Source organism: Oncorhynchus gorbuscha, linkage group LG05 (genome assembly GCF_021184085.1).
Source record: "Oncorhynchus gorbuscha isolate QuinsamMale2020 ecotype Even-year linkage group LG05, OgorEven_v1.0, whole genome shotgun sequence".
Classification (NCBI taxonomy): Eukaryota; Metazoa; Chordata; class Actinopteri; order Salmoniformes; family Salmonidae; genus Oncorhynchus; species Oncorhynchus gorbuscha.
Genome location: NC_060177.1, coordinates 65,794,949 through 65,807,749, shown reverse-complemented (window position 1 = coordinate 65,807,749; position 12,801 = coordinate 65,794,949). Strand labels below are relative to the sequence as shown.

The 12,801-nt window shown below is 42.1% G+C and overlaps 1 protein-coding gene across 3 annotated transcripts in view; it reads left to right on the top strand.

Annotated features, from left to right (window-relative positions):
* The window catches only part of LOC124036315 (tetratricopeptide repeat protein 28-like), a 373,393-nt gene that overhangs the window by 256,095 nt on the left and 104,497 nt on the right, over positions 1–12,801 (top strand). For all 3 annotated transcript variants that reach the window (XM_046350742.1, XM_046350741.1, XM_046350743.1), the window contains one exon: positions 6,144–6,291. In XM_046350742.1, coding sequence (XP_046206698.1) covers positions 6,144–6,291 — 148 coding nt within the window. The remainder of the gene's footprint in view (positions 1–6,143; positions 6,292–12,801) is intronic.

Below are 12,801 nucleotides of genomic sequence, written 5' to 3'. Positions count from 1 at the left end.
ATACAGTACCAGTCAAAAGTTGTATTTATTTTTTACTATTTTTTACATTGTAGAATAATAGTGAAGACATCAAAACTATGAAATAACACATATGGAATCATGTAATAACCAAAAAAGTGTTTAACCTCTCTGGGATATGTAGGACGGTAGCGTCCCAGAAAATGCAGAGCGCCAAATTGAAATAAATTCCTATAAAAATTAAACTTTCATGAAATCACACATGTAAGATACCAAATTAAAGCTACACGTGTTTTGAATCCAGCCAACATGTCAGATTTCAAAAAGGCTTTTCGGCGAAAGCAAACGATGCTATTATCTGAGGATAGCACCTCCATAAACAAAAGAGAGAAAACATATTTTAACCCTGCAGGCGCGACACAAAACGCAGAAATAAAAATATAAATCATGCCTTACCTTTGACGAGTTTCTTCTGTTGGCACTCCAATATGTCCCATAAACATCACAAATGGTCCTTTTGTTCGAATAATTCCGTCCATATATATCCAAAATGTCAATTTATTTGGCGCGTTTGATCCAGAAAAACACCGGTTCCAACATGCGCAACATGACTACAAAATATCTCAAAAGTTACCTGTAAACTTTGCCAAAACATTTCAAACTAATTTTGTAATACAGCTTTAGGTATTTTTAAAAGTAAATAATCGATCAAATTGAAGACAGGATGATCTGTGTTCAATACAGGAAGAAAACAATCTGACGCATGCTTTCTTGGTAATGCGCCTCTATCAAACAGTACACATGAAGTGACTCTCGTTCAAGATGGCCGTACTTCTCCTTTACACAAAGGAATAACCTCAACCAATTTCTAAAGACTGGTGACATCCAGTGGAAGCGGTAGGAACTGCAAGCAAGTCCCTTAGAAATCTGGATTCCCAATGATATCCCGTTGGAAGGAGTGACCTCAAAAAATCAAAAATCTGAATGGTTTGTCCTCGGGGTTTCGCCTGCTACATAAGTTTTGTTAGACTCACAGACATGATTCAAACAGTTTTAGAAACTTCCAGGTGCCACCAGAGACTCTGGGTTCGAGTCCAGGCTCTGTCGCAGCCGGCCGCGATCTGGAGGCCATTGGGGCGGTGCACAATTGGCCCAGCATCGTCCGGGTCAGGGAGGGTTTGGCCGGCAGGCATATCCTTGTCTCATCGTGCACTAGTGACTCCTGTGGCAGGCCGGGTGCAGTGCGCGCTGACCAGGTTGCTAGGTGTACGGTGTTTCCTCCGACACATTGGTGCGGCTGGCTTCTGGGTCTGATGCGCGCTGTGTTAAGAAGCGGTGCGGCTTGTTTTTTCATAGTTTTGATGTCTTCACAATTGTTCTACAATGTAGAAAATAGTAAAAAATAATGAAAAACCCTTGAATGAGTAAGTGTGTTCAAACTTGTAACTGGTACTGTGTGCCTCATCACAATTCTATCTTGGAGATCTACAGATAGTTCTTTGGACTTTCTGATATAGTTTCTGCTCTGACATGCACTGTCAACTGTGGGACTATAGACAGGTGTGTTTCTTTTAAAATCATGGCCAAACAATTGAATTAGCCACGTGAGGATGATCAAAGGAAATCGGATGCTCCTGAGCTCATTTTGGAGTGTCATAGCAAAGAGGTGTGGATATTTATGTAAATTAGACATTTCTGTATTCAATTTTCAATACATTTGCAAACATTTCCAAAAACATGTTTACACTTTGTCATTATGGGGTATTGTGTGTAGATGGGTGAGAAAAAGAAGAAGATTTAATCCATTTTGAACTCACGCTGTAACACAACAAAATGTGCAATAAGTCAATGGGTATGAATACTTTCTGAAGCACTGTACATACATATATTACACATAGCCTCTTAGAAAATTCACAAATCAACCTGATTGGAGGTACACAACACATACCAGAGTTTTTACAGTGTTATTAGCAATTGAGTTTTCTGAGTATTTTCCATTAGACATAAAATATGTCAGATTGACTAAGTTTGTAGGTGCAACAGTTTTTTATTAAATTTAAAATGTAACATGCACATTTACATACTTTAAGAACCAATGATGTACCAATCCCTCAGCCATAGTTATAACAGGCAATATCTGCTCTGCTCCATTCAGAATCACTAGAAGATGCAGACAAGGTGATCCAATTTCCGCTTTGCTATTCTTATTGTCCATGGAACCCCTGGCCCAGGCAATTCATCAATCATCAAAGGATATAACACTCATTTCTGATCACTTCATCTCATTTTACGCAGACAATATTTGACTATATCTAGACAATGTATCTCAATCGCTCCCAAACACATTGAAGGTCATAGATAAATGAATCTGATAAATGAAAATGACAAAATGAATCTAACCAAATCAGCCCCACTGCTGCTCAAGACCCCGATGGAGGACTCCATCTCTACTTATGGAATCCCAATCCTTTCCCATTTAAATATTTGGGAGCAGATATATTTTTGTCCCAAGATAAAAACCATTGCCAGAAACACTAACAGCACGCTCAAAGCAATTCAATTCGACTTCAGTACATGGAATAATATCCCGGTTGCTTTAACCTCTTGCTCCTACCTGGCACGCAGGCGTCCCATTTAGAGCTCTGGAAATGCAAATGCGCTACGCTAAATGCTAATAGTATTAGTTAAAACTCAAACGTTCATTAAAATACACATGCAGGGTATTGAATTAAAGCTACACTCGTTGTGAATCCAGGCAACAAGTCAGATTTTTAAAATGCTTTTCAGCGAAAGCATGAGAAGCTATTATCTGATAGCATGTAACACCCCAAAAGACCCACAGGGGACGTAAACAAAATAATTAGCATAGTCGGCGCTACACAAACCGCACAAATAAAATATAAAACATTCATTTCCTTTGACCATCCTCTTTGTTGGCACTCCTAGATGTCCCATAATCACTATTGGGTCTTTTTTTCGATTAAATCGGTCCATATATAGCCTAGATATCGATCTATGAAGACTGTGTGATAAACGGGAAAAAATAGCGTTTCATAACGTAACGTCATTTTTTTTAATTCAAAAAGTCGCCGATAAACTTTCACAAAACACTTCGAAATACTTTTGTAATGCAACTTTAGGTATTAGTAAACGTTAATAAGCGATCAAATTAATCACGAGACGAAGTGTTTTCTATAGGGGTCCGTCTTGAAATACTGTCCGTGTATTTCTCAACCAAAATATCCGGTCGGAGACCTGAAGAAAAAGCCTGTCTCTTGTTCGTTTGACCAAGAAACAAACAATTGGCAAATGACAAGACTGTTGACATCGTGTGGAAGCTGTAGGTACTGCAACCTCAGCTGTCTTTCGCCCATAACAATGGGTTGAAGCGGCGGATGGATATATTTTTCCACTTTCAGTGATCAGATTTTCCTGCACTTTTACATTTACATTTAAGTCATTTAGCAGACGCTCTTATCCAGAGCGACTTACAAATTGGTGCATTCACCTTATCAATGAAACGCACGTTCTGTTAAAGTCACAGCTGTGATTTAGCCAGTTTTATAAACGTCTGAGTGTTTTCTATCCACACATACTAATCATATGCATATACTATATTCCTGGCATGAGTAGCAGGGCGCTGAAATGTTGCGCGATTTTTAACAGAATGTTTGAAAAAGTAGAGGGTCGACTGAAGAGGTTAACCGACAGAATATCTACTGTCAAAATGTATATATTGCCGCAGCAAAATTTCTGTAGTTCAGTGATTCCCATGGCTCTCCCTTCTGGCTATTGGAGTAAAATTCATTGTGCGGTTTCAAAATGTATATAGAATATAGATAAAATTAACACATTTATAGAGGGAAAGACGTAAGAGGACTATCCATACCAAACTTTAAATTGTACTTCCAGGCAATATTTCACCCCATCCTAAATGTATATGTTTGTCCTGTACAACCACGGTCCTTCCGCATGGTGCTGAAATTCATCATTTTAATAAAAACTTTGATTGATTACAACCACCAACTTTTTTTTCAGAATTTGTGTTGCTCAACTCAGCTCAAATACACTTGTTCCAATTGGACCTCAGCTTGCGTAGTACGTCAAGGCCAGTACGTCTCCAGTTGAGCAAGTTGTACAGAACAAACATAGGTACTGTTGAGAATTTTCAGAATTGACATTTTTCAAGTATCGACTGATGGTGACTCAATGTTGTTGCTAGCAAATCACACGAGCAATTATCAAAACTCAACTCTGCCTCGAAATAAGAGAACGGAGTTGAGCATTCCTCAGCTATTCAGAAGGGAATACTTTAGTGTAACTTTTGCATTGTTTATATCATCCCAGATCTGCGGGTGGATTTAATGATTTGGCTGGAGTAGGCTGTGACCTGGGCTGCAGTGCTTACTCAGAGCATGGAGCTGAGCTGAGCTAAGCAGAGCTGGGTTCTGTTCAGTTTTGTACTAGGATTGGTCTCAGAACAGCCTTGGGACACAAACATAGATGGAGACAGATAGAGACAGACAGGCAGACCAGGAAACAGCTCTGTGTCTCTACAAGCTACACATAGATAGGGGAGAGGCTGCTGTCATTGGAAACCTATTGGTGAAATATTGGTTCTCTTTATTATACTATTGGTTTTGGGTAATGGACATTGTATTTGTTTTGCCCCCCCACACACACAAAATCAATTTCTTAAATGTTCCCAAACATTGTAGTGTCAGTATCAGATATGGCTGTGGCCACATGATCTGTGCCTTTCACTGCTGTTAAATCACACTTCAACCACCATGTGACTGACTGGCTATCTGAGAGCAGTGGGAACAAACTGGTGAAGAGGAGGAATTCTACTCGAGGACTCCACACTATTGAAAGGCCCAGATGTCGACAAATAGGCCATGGCAGATTCAGGGTGGTAGTACACGTACTGTATGTCATTATAGCAAAACTGTGAGAAATAACATGGAGAGTCTGGATTATTTATGGCTATCCTTTTATGATGCTATAAAGTAACTCCATTATGTAGACTTGCTCTCTCTCCCTCTCTAAGCTCTTTCAACGGAATCTAATAGAAATCCCTTTACTCTGCACTTGTGCGCAGACGATACCCGCTGCAAAGCAAAACCATTTGTGTGAATAGAAAACAATGGCATATGCTCTTGAGAAATGCAACCGATGAGTGTGTACTGTATCATGTGCATTTATGTCAAATGTATAATCCAATTAACAAGTGCAGGAAACACAGTCATCACTCTATTGTGGGAATACAAAGGAGAGTGGTGCCATGTCCTCTGAAAACTGATCATGTGGAAATAAAATGCAAGTGGCGTTAAATGAGTGTCTGGTAATGTGTTTGTTTGCAGCCCCATGCTGTGAAGCTAGACTGCAGTAGTGACTTCTCACTCTCAATTCAATTTCAATGTAAGGGCTTTATTGACATAGGAAACACATGTTTACATTGCCAAAGCAAGTAAACAGATAAATAAACAATACAAAATATACAGTAAACATTACACTCACAGAAGTACCAAAAAGAATAAAGACATTTCAAATGTCATATTATGTCTATATACAGTGTTGTAGTGATGTGCAAATAGTTAAAGTACAAAAGGGAAAATAAATCAACATAAATATAGATTGTATTTACAATGGTTTTTGTTCTTCACTGGTTGTCCTTTTCTTGTGGCAACAGGTCACAAATCTTGCTGCTGTGATGGCACACTGTGGTATTTCACCCAATAGATATGGGAGTTGATCAAAATTGGGTTTGTTCTCTAATTCTTTGTGGGTCTGTGTAATCTCAAGGAAATACGTGTCTCTAATATGGTCATACATTTGGCAAGATGTTAGCAAGTGCAGCTCAGTTTCCACCTTTTTGTTGGCAGTGAGCACATAGCCTGTCTTCTCTTGAGAGCCAGGTCTGCCTTTGGCGGCCATTCTCAATAGCAAGGCTATGCTCACTGAGTCTGTACATCGTCAAAGATTTCTTACATTTTGGGTCAGTCACAGTGATCAGGTATTCTGCCACTGTGTACTCTCTGTTTAGTGCCAAATAGCATTCTAGTTTGCTCAGTGTTTTTGTTCATTCATTCCAATGTGTTAAGTAAATATATTTTTGTTTTCTCATGATTTGATTGGGTCTAACTCCCTTTCCTTCCCTCTCCCTCTCTCTCTCCTCTCCACAGGCATACTTCCGACAGGGTGTTGCCCTTCAGTACCTTGGTCGCCATGCCGACGCGTTGGCCGCCTTCGCCTCGGGGCTGGCCCAAGACCCCAAGAGCCTGCAGTTACTGGTTGGCATGGTGGAGGCTGCCATGAAGTCCCCACTACGAGGTGACACTTCTGTCTTACTATCTCTCTTTGTTTTCCTCTGTCTTTCTAACGGTCTAAATGTTGCTAATTTTCATCCTCGTCAGTCAATTAATGTGTCAGTGTGACTCTAGCTGTCTGTCAGAGTGACTACTGTATGTCTTTACACTGTATATCTGTATTCACTCTGTCTGTCTGTCTGTCTGTCTGTCTGTCTGTCTGTCTGTCTGTCTGTCTGTCTGTCTGTCTGTCTGTCTGTCTGTCTGTCTGTCTGTCTGTCTGTCTGTCTGTCTGTCTGTCTGTCTGTCTGTCTGTCTGTCTGTCTGTCTGTCTGTCTGTCTGTCTGTCTGTCTGTCTGTCAGTCAGAGTGACTACTGTATGTCTTTACACTGTATATCTGTATTCACTCTGTCTGTCTGTCTGTCTGTCTGTCTGTCTGTCTGTCTGTCTGTCTGTCTGTCTGTCTGTCTGTCTGTCTGTCTGTCTGTCTGTCTGTCTGTCTGTCTGTCTGTCTGTCTGTCTGTCTGTCTGTCTGTCTGTCTGTCTGTCTGTCTGTCAGTCAGTGACTACTGTATGTCTTTGTACACTGTATATCTGTATTCTGTCTGTCACTCTGTCTGTCTGTCTGTCTGTCTGTCTGTCTGTCTGTCTGTCTGTCTGTCTGTCTGTCTGTCTGTCTGTCTGTCTGTCTGTCTGTCTGTCTGTCTGTCTGTCTGTCAGAGTGACTACTGTATGTCTTTACACTGTATATCTGTATATCTGTATATCTGTCTTCTGTCTGTCTGTCTGTCTGTCTGTCTGTCTGTCTGTCTGTCTGTCTGTCTGTCTGTCTGTCTGTCTGTCTGTCTGTCTGTCTGTCTGTCTGTCTGTCTGTCTGTCTGTCTGTCTGTCTGTCTGTCTGTCTGTCTGTCTGTCTGTGTGTGTGTGTCTGTGTGTGTCTGTGTGTGTGTGTGTGTGTGACTGATTATCAGTCAGGTTGATCAGAAAGATACTTATTTATCATAATAAACATCCAACAACACAGCCCTTGTCTGCCCTTGATGAAGCCTATTTTCCAACTCCAAGTAGCTTAATATCCAGGCCTTTCAGTAAACTCTGGCTTCCCTGCTCCATGATGTGTGAGGGAGATCAGAGAGAGTGGATCCACATGTCTGTCTTCTGTTCTGTTCAGAGAGGAGCCATTGTGTTTTAGGCTGCATGGAGCGCCTCTGTCAATCCCTGTTAGCGGAAGGCTGTATCTGAATACATGGAAAAAACAAGCACTGAGTGAAAAACCCATCTGAGGTACATTGATTACGTAACCCTTGTCACTGGAAGCCTAACAGCAAAAGGACTTGAGAGTGGGCCCAACACTAAACACAATGGACCTGACTGGGCCTCTCTCTCAGTAGAATAGGAGAAGCTCTTGGCCCAGGCTTTTTAATCTCTTAATTGTTTACCATGTTTCCCATGGTGCCAGGGAGGGAAGCAGCTAGCAATGGAGGGAGGGAGCCAGTCCAAGGTTTGTTAGGGGGGGCTAGGTCGGGGGATTAAGAGCAATGATCCTCTCAGAGGGGCTCCTGGCATAGGGGGAAGATAATCAGCGTTACACCAGCAAACAGGGAGGATAATCAGTGTTGTGCAGCCAAAACCCTGTGATAAGGAAAAGGTAGGAAAGCGTTGCTTTCTCTCGCTGAAGTCGTAGATGGCGTGTTGCTGCCAGCCCGTCTTATCGTCCGTGTAACACACCCCTCCCAGGATTACCTGGGGATTTGACCAAATCCACTCATTTCATTTCCCCCTCGCTTGGAGTTTGGTGTCGCTAGAGTCTTACTAAACTTTTACCCAGCTAGTTACATACAGAGTTAAAGTGTCCTGAAGAAGACGAACAGAACCATGTGGATACTGATGATATACATCCAACCTGTAGGCAAGTAGCTACTTGTTGTTTTCAGGACAACATACATCTGTTTAGTCTTCAAATTCATTTGAATGTTTTTCTTTACATGTTTAGTCATTGGGCGTAGCGAGACAGATAAAGGTGTGCTCATTCAAACAGTGAACAAAGCACAGAAATAATGAAAGTAATAAAACCTATTCAAGTCCTTTTGTCTTCAAGGAGACAAAAAGTGTGTATGAAATTCCCCTGAAGCACACCATCACCACTGTTTGTGTTTACTTTAGTATAACAATATTACATTCTCACATTGTCACTGTGGCTTTGCCAAACAATTTTCCCCACACGACGCAACACAGACGTTAGTTCCCTCTCTCCTCCTCGTATAGATCTGAAAGATTTTCCATGAGTCCAGAATTCAACTGTACTCTACGCCTTTGTGTTTCCCACAACAAAGAGCTTTCAAAGGAGGGGAAACTGCTCTCAGAACCCTCAGAACCCTCAGAACCCTCAGAACCCGGCTCTCTTCTCTGCCGCCTGTGATCATTTTCAGCTTCAAACTCCTCAGATATCAAGGTTTTGATACATATTTTTTTCCTGCGGTGAACATCGCTGTGTGAAATGAAATGAGAGAAATCAAGTCCAATCAGTAGTCAGTGTTGAGAGTGAATGGGCTTTGCTCTCTTCTGTTCGTCCCGTGAAATTGGGCCGCAGGTAGCTTAGTGTTTAGAGTGTTGGGCCAGTAACCGAAAGGTTGCTAGTTTGAATCCCCGAGCTGATAAGATGAAACATCTTTTGAGCAATGCACTTAACCCTAATTGCTCCAGTGTCCAGTGTTGATAATGGTTGACCCTGGCCATGACCTCAATCTCCGAGGGAGTCTCAGGGAGAGTTGGGATATGCAAAAAACACATTTCAAATTCACACATGCGTATAATACACACTTGTGAAACAGGACAAATATAAGAACCCACAAAATTATAATCATTATTATCTTGGACCAGCTCTGAAGTTCTCTGACTGAGCTCTTAGGGTTGGAGGAGAGACAATGTCACCATAATAAACAATGTCACCATAATGATCATGATGATGAGAAAATATAGTACTTTTAGTATGTTCTTTTCAGTATGTATGGAGATGCAGGAAAACAGACTCCCTACAGGAGGAATTTAGCCAAATCAAATCAAATCACATTTATTTATATTGCCCTTCGTACATCAGCTGATATCTCAAAGTGCTGTACAGAAACCCAGCCTAAAACCCCAAACAGCAAGCAATGCAGGTGTAGAAGCACGGTGTCTCGGAAAAACTCCCTAGAAAGGCCAAAACCTAGAGAGGAACCAGGCTATGTGGGGTGGCCAGTCCTCTTCTGGCTGTGCCGGGTGGAGATTATAACAGAACATGGCCAAGATGTTCAAATGTTCATAAATGACCAGCATGGTCGAATAATAATAAGGCAGAACAGTTGAAACTGGAGCAGCAGCACGGCCAGGTGGACTGGGGACAGCAAGGAGTCATCATGTCAGGTAGTCCTGGGGCATGGTCCTAGGGCTCAGGTCCTCCGAGACAGAGAAAGAAAGAGAGAAGGAGAGAATTAGAGAACGCACACTTAGATTCACACAGGACACCGAATAGGACAGGAGAAGTACTCCAGATATAACACACTGACCCTAGCCCCCCGACACATAAACTACTGCAGCATAAATACTGGAGGCTGAGACAGGAGGGGTCAGGAGACACTCAGCAGTCAGCTCTCTGCCTCTTCACAGTCACAGACCCAAAGAAGAGAATGGCTCGTGAAATGGGAAGCTGAAATGAGTCATGGTTGTATTTAAAGGCAGGGGAAAACAGAATGTTCCCTACATGGATTTGTAATGGTCACCAACCTCCCAGGGCCTCCCCTTTATGAGACCAAGCCTGAGAGCAGGAGACGAAATTATATATGAATGTACTGTACCTGTTTATGTACATGTGGATGATATTTACTCTATGTTTGTAAAAGGATTGGTAATAATAGTACATGGGATTTATATAGGACTTTTCAATGAAACTAAACCGAGATATCAAAACCAGAAGACGCCAGTCTAACAGCAGGATGTAACAAAACATGAAACCAAGAGAGGGGGAGGAGCTTAAAGAAGAGGAAAGAATGTGATGTGTCAGTGTATGAGTGAGCGAGCAGGTGTTGTGTGTGTGTGTGTGTGTGTGTGTGTGTGTGTGTGTGTGTGTGTGTGTGTGTGTGTGTGTGTGTGTGTGTGTGTGTGTGTGTGTGTGTGTGTGTGTGTGTGTGTGTGTGTGTGTGTGTGTGTGTGTGTGTGAGAGAGCGTGTGTGTGTGTGTGTGTGTGTGTGTGTGTGTGTGTGTGTGTGTGTGTGTGTGTGTGTGTGTGTGTGTGTGTGTGTGTGTGTGTGTGTGTGTGTGTGATAGAGAGAGCGTGTGTGGGAGAGAGTGTCTGTGGGGAGGGGCTTAGAGGTAGGCCAAGGTGAAGAGGTGGGGCTTTAGGAGGGACAAAAAGATGGTGATGGATTCAGAGTCATGGATGGCTGGAGGGAAGGAGTTCCAGAGCCTTGGATCATCCCTGGAGAAGGCCCTGTCGCTGAAACTCTGGAGCTTGGACTTGGGAAAGAGAGAGAATAAGACCGTGACGGAGAGAGAGAGAAAAAGAGAAAGACGGAGAGAGAGAAAGAGAGACAGAGAGAGAGAAAGCCATGTTTGATTTATGACACTACTCTGTGTATCACTTTGAATACAATTACCAGCTATGAATGGATATGATATGCACAGTGTTTCTGCTAGCGTTACATTCTACCAACCGCTGGAACACAAGTGATTTTCTTGGATGCACTTGAAATAGCATCATCAATGATATCTTTGAATGCTTCTGTGAAGACTATAGACGTGGATCATTTTGTTTGTGTGTGGTGAATATTAGTTTCAGTCTGGGTGGCTTGCTACTACCACCAGGCTATTCATATCATGTTCATGTGTATTTTGTTGTTTGTAAGTGTTTGTCTGAACCAATGAGTATCATGGTCTTTAAGTGCATGGGCATGACTGATACAGTAGCAGGCATACAGTACATCTGACTGCAGACACGATCTGCCTTGGACAGGTAGGTACATTACAGAAAAACCTCTGTAGGGGAGGAGTTGACCTAATTAACTGCAACTCTGCTAAAAATATTTGCAGAAGGGGCACAGGTATATTTCATATTCCCCCTCATGTTCACACACTTGCACTCACATATACAGTACACACACTCACACATACAGCACACACACACAGGCAGGTACGCGCACACACACATTCACACTCAGGATGTCACCCCTGTCCTGTCCCCCACCCTGTCAGTCTCCCAATTTGCTGTCTGGCGGGCTGGCTGGCAGGCTGGCGGGTAATGTCAGTAATCTGGAGGGGCTGTGGATCCCAAACCTTGCATTGCCCACAGTTGATTTATAGTATTGTGTGCATTTTCAGCCTTCCCAAAGGTCACCTTGTGTGTCTCCTCTCCGCTCTGCATTCCTCTGCCTCTCTCCCCTGTGTGTTACAGCAGCATGTTCCTCATCACTCTTAACACTCACCGGCCCTAAAAACACACTCAGGCTTTTCTTTTCTCTCTCAAACTGCAACATCGAATGAAAAAATCAAGAGAACATAGAAATATAATTTCACTGTGCTGCTTTTTTTTAGTTGTCTTTGAAATTGCCCTGTATTAAATTGCCAATAATAGTGGTACCTGTGAATGGTGTATTCATATGCTTGTCTTGTTGTCAGTGAAATCCATCTTCTAAAGCAATCACTCAGACAAGCTCAGCTCATTTAGCCAACAAAAGACACACTGATTGCGCTCCCTGAAACACAGTAGATGTGACAGTCATGGAATTTTGGATGACTGTTATTGGTCAGCCAAAAATATATTAGACACAGATTTTCTTCTCTCCTCCGCTCCTGACTGCATGTGCTTCTGCTGCAGGGAGGGGGCGTTGCCTGGGCAACTAAAGAGGCAACTCGTCTGCTACAACACCTGCTTATTTCAGCAAGGCGCAATAAAGTTGAATCATGTTGTAAAGAGTCCATGTTACCGCTGAAATGGGCTCAACCATACGAATGCCCAGCCATCATGTCTTCAGTCAGCTGTTCGCAACACACAGAAGAAAAAAACAAATACAGTTGAAGTTGGAAGTTTACATACACTTAGGTTGTAGTCATTAAAACTCGTTGTTCAACCACTCCACAAATTTCCTGTTAACAAACTATAGTTTTGGCAAGTTAGGACATCTACTTTGTGCATGGCACAAGTCATTTTTCCAACAATTGTTTACAGACAGATTATTTAACTTGTAATTCACTGTATCACAATTCCAGTGGGTCAGAAGTGTACATACACTAAGTTGACTGTGCCTTTAAAAGTACATAACATGATGTCATGGCTTTAGAAGCTTCTGATAGGCTAATTGACATAATTTGAGTCAAGTGGATGTGTACCTGTGGATGTATTTCAAGGCCTACTTCCAAACTCAGTGCCTCTTTGCTTGACATCATGGGAAAATCAAAAGGAATCAGCCAAGTCCTCAGAAAAATATTGTAGACCTCCACAAGTCTGGTTCATCATTGGGAGCAATTTCAAAATGCCTGAAGGTACCACGTCCATCTGTACAA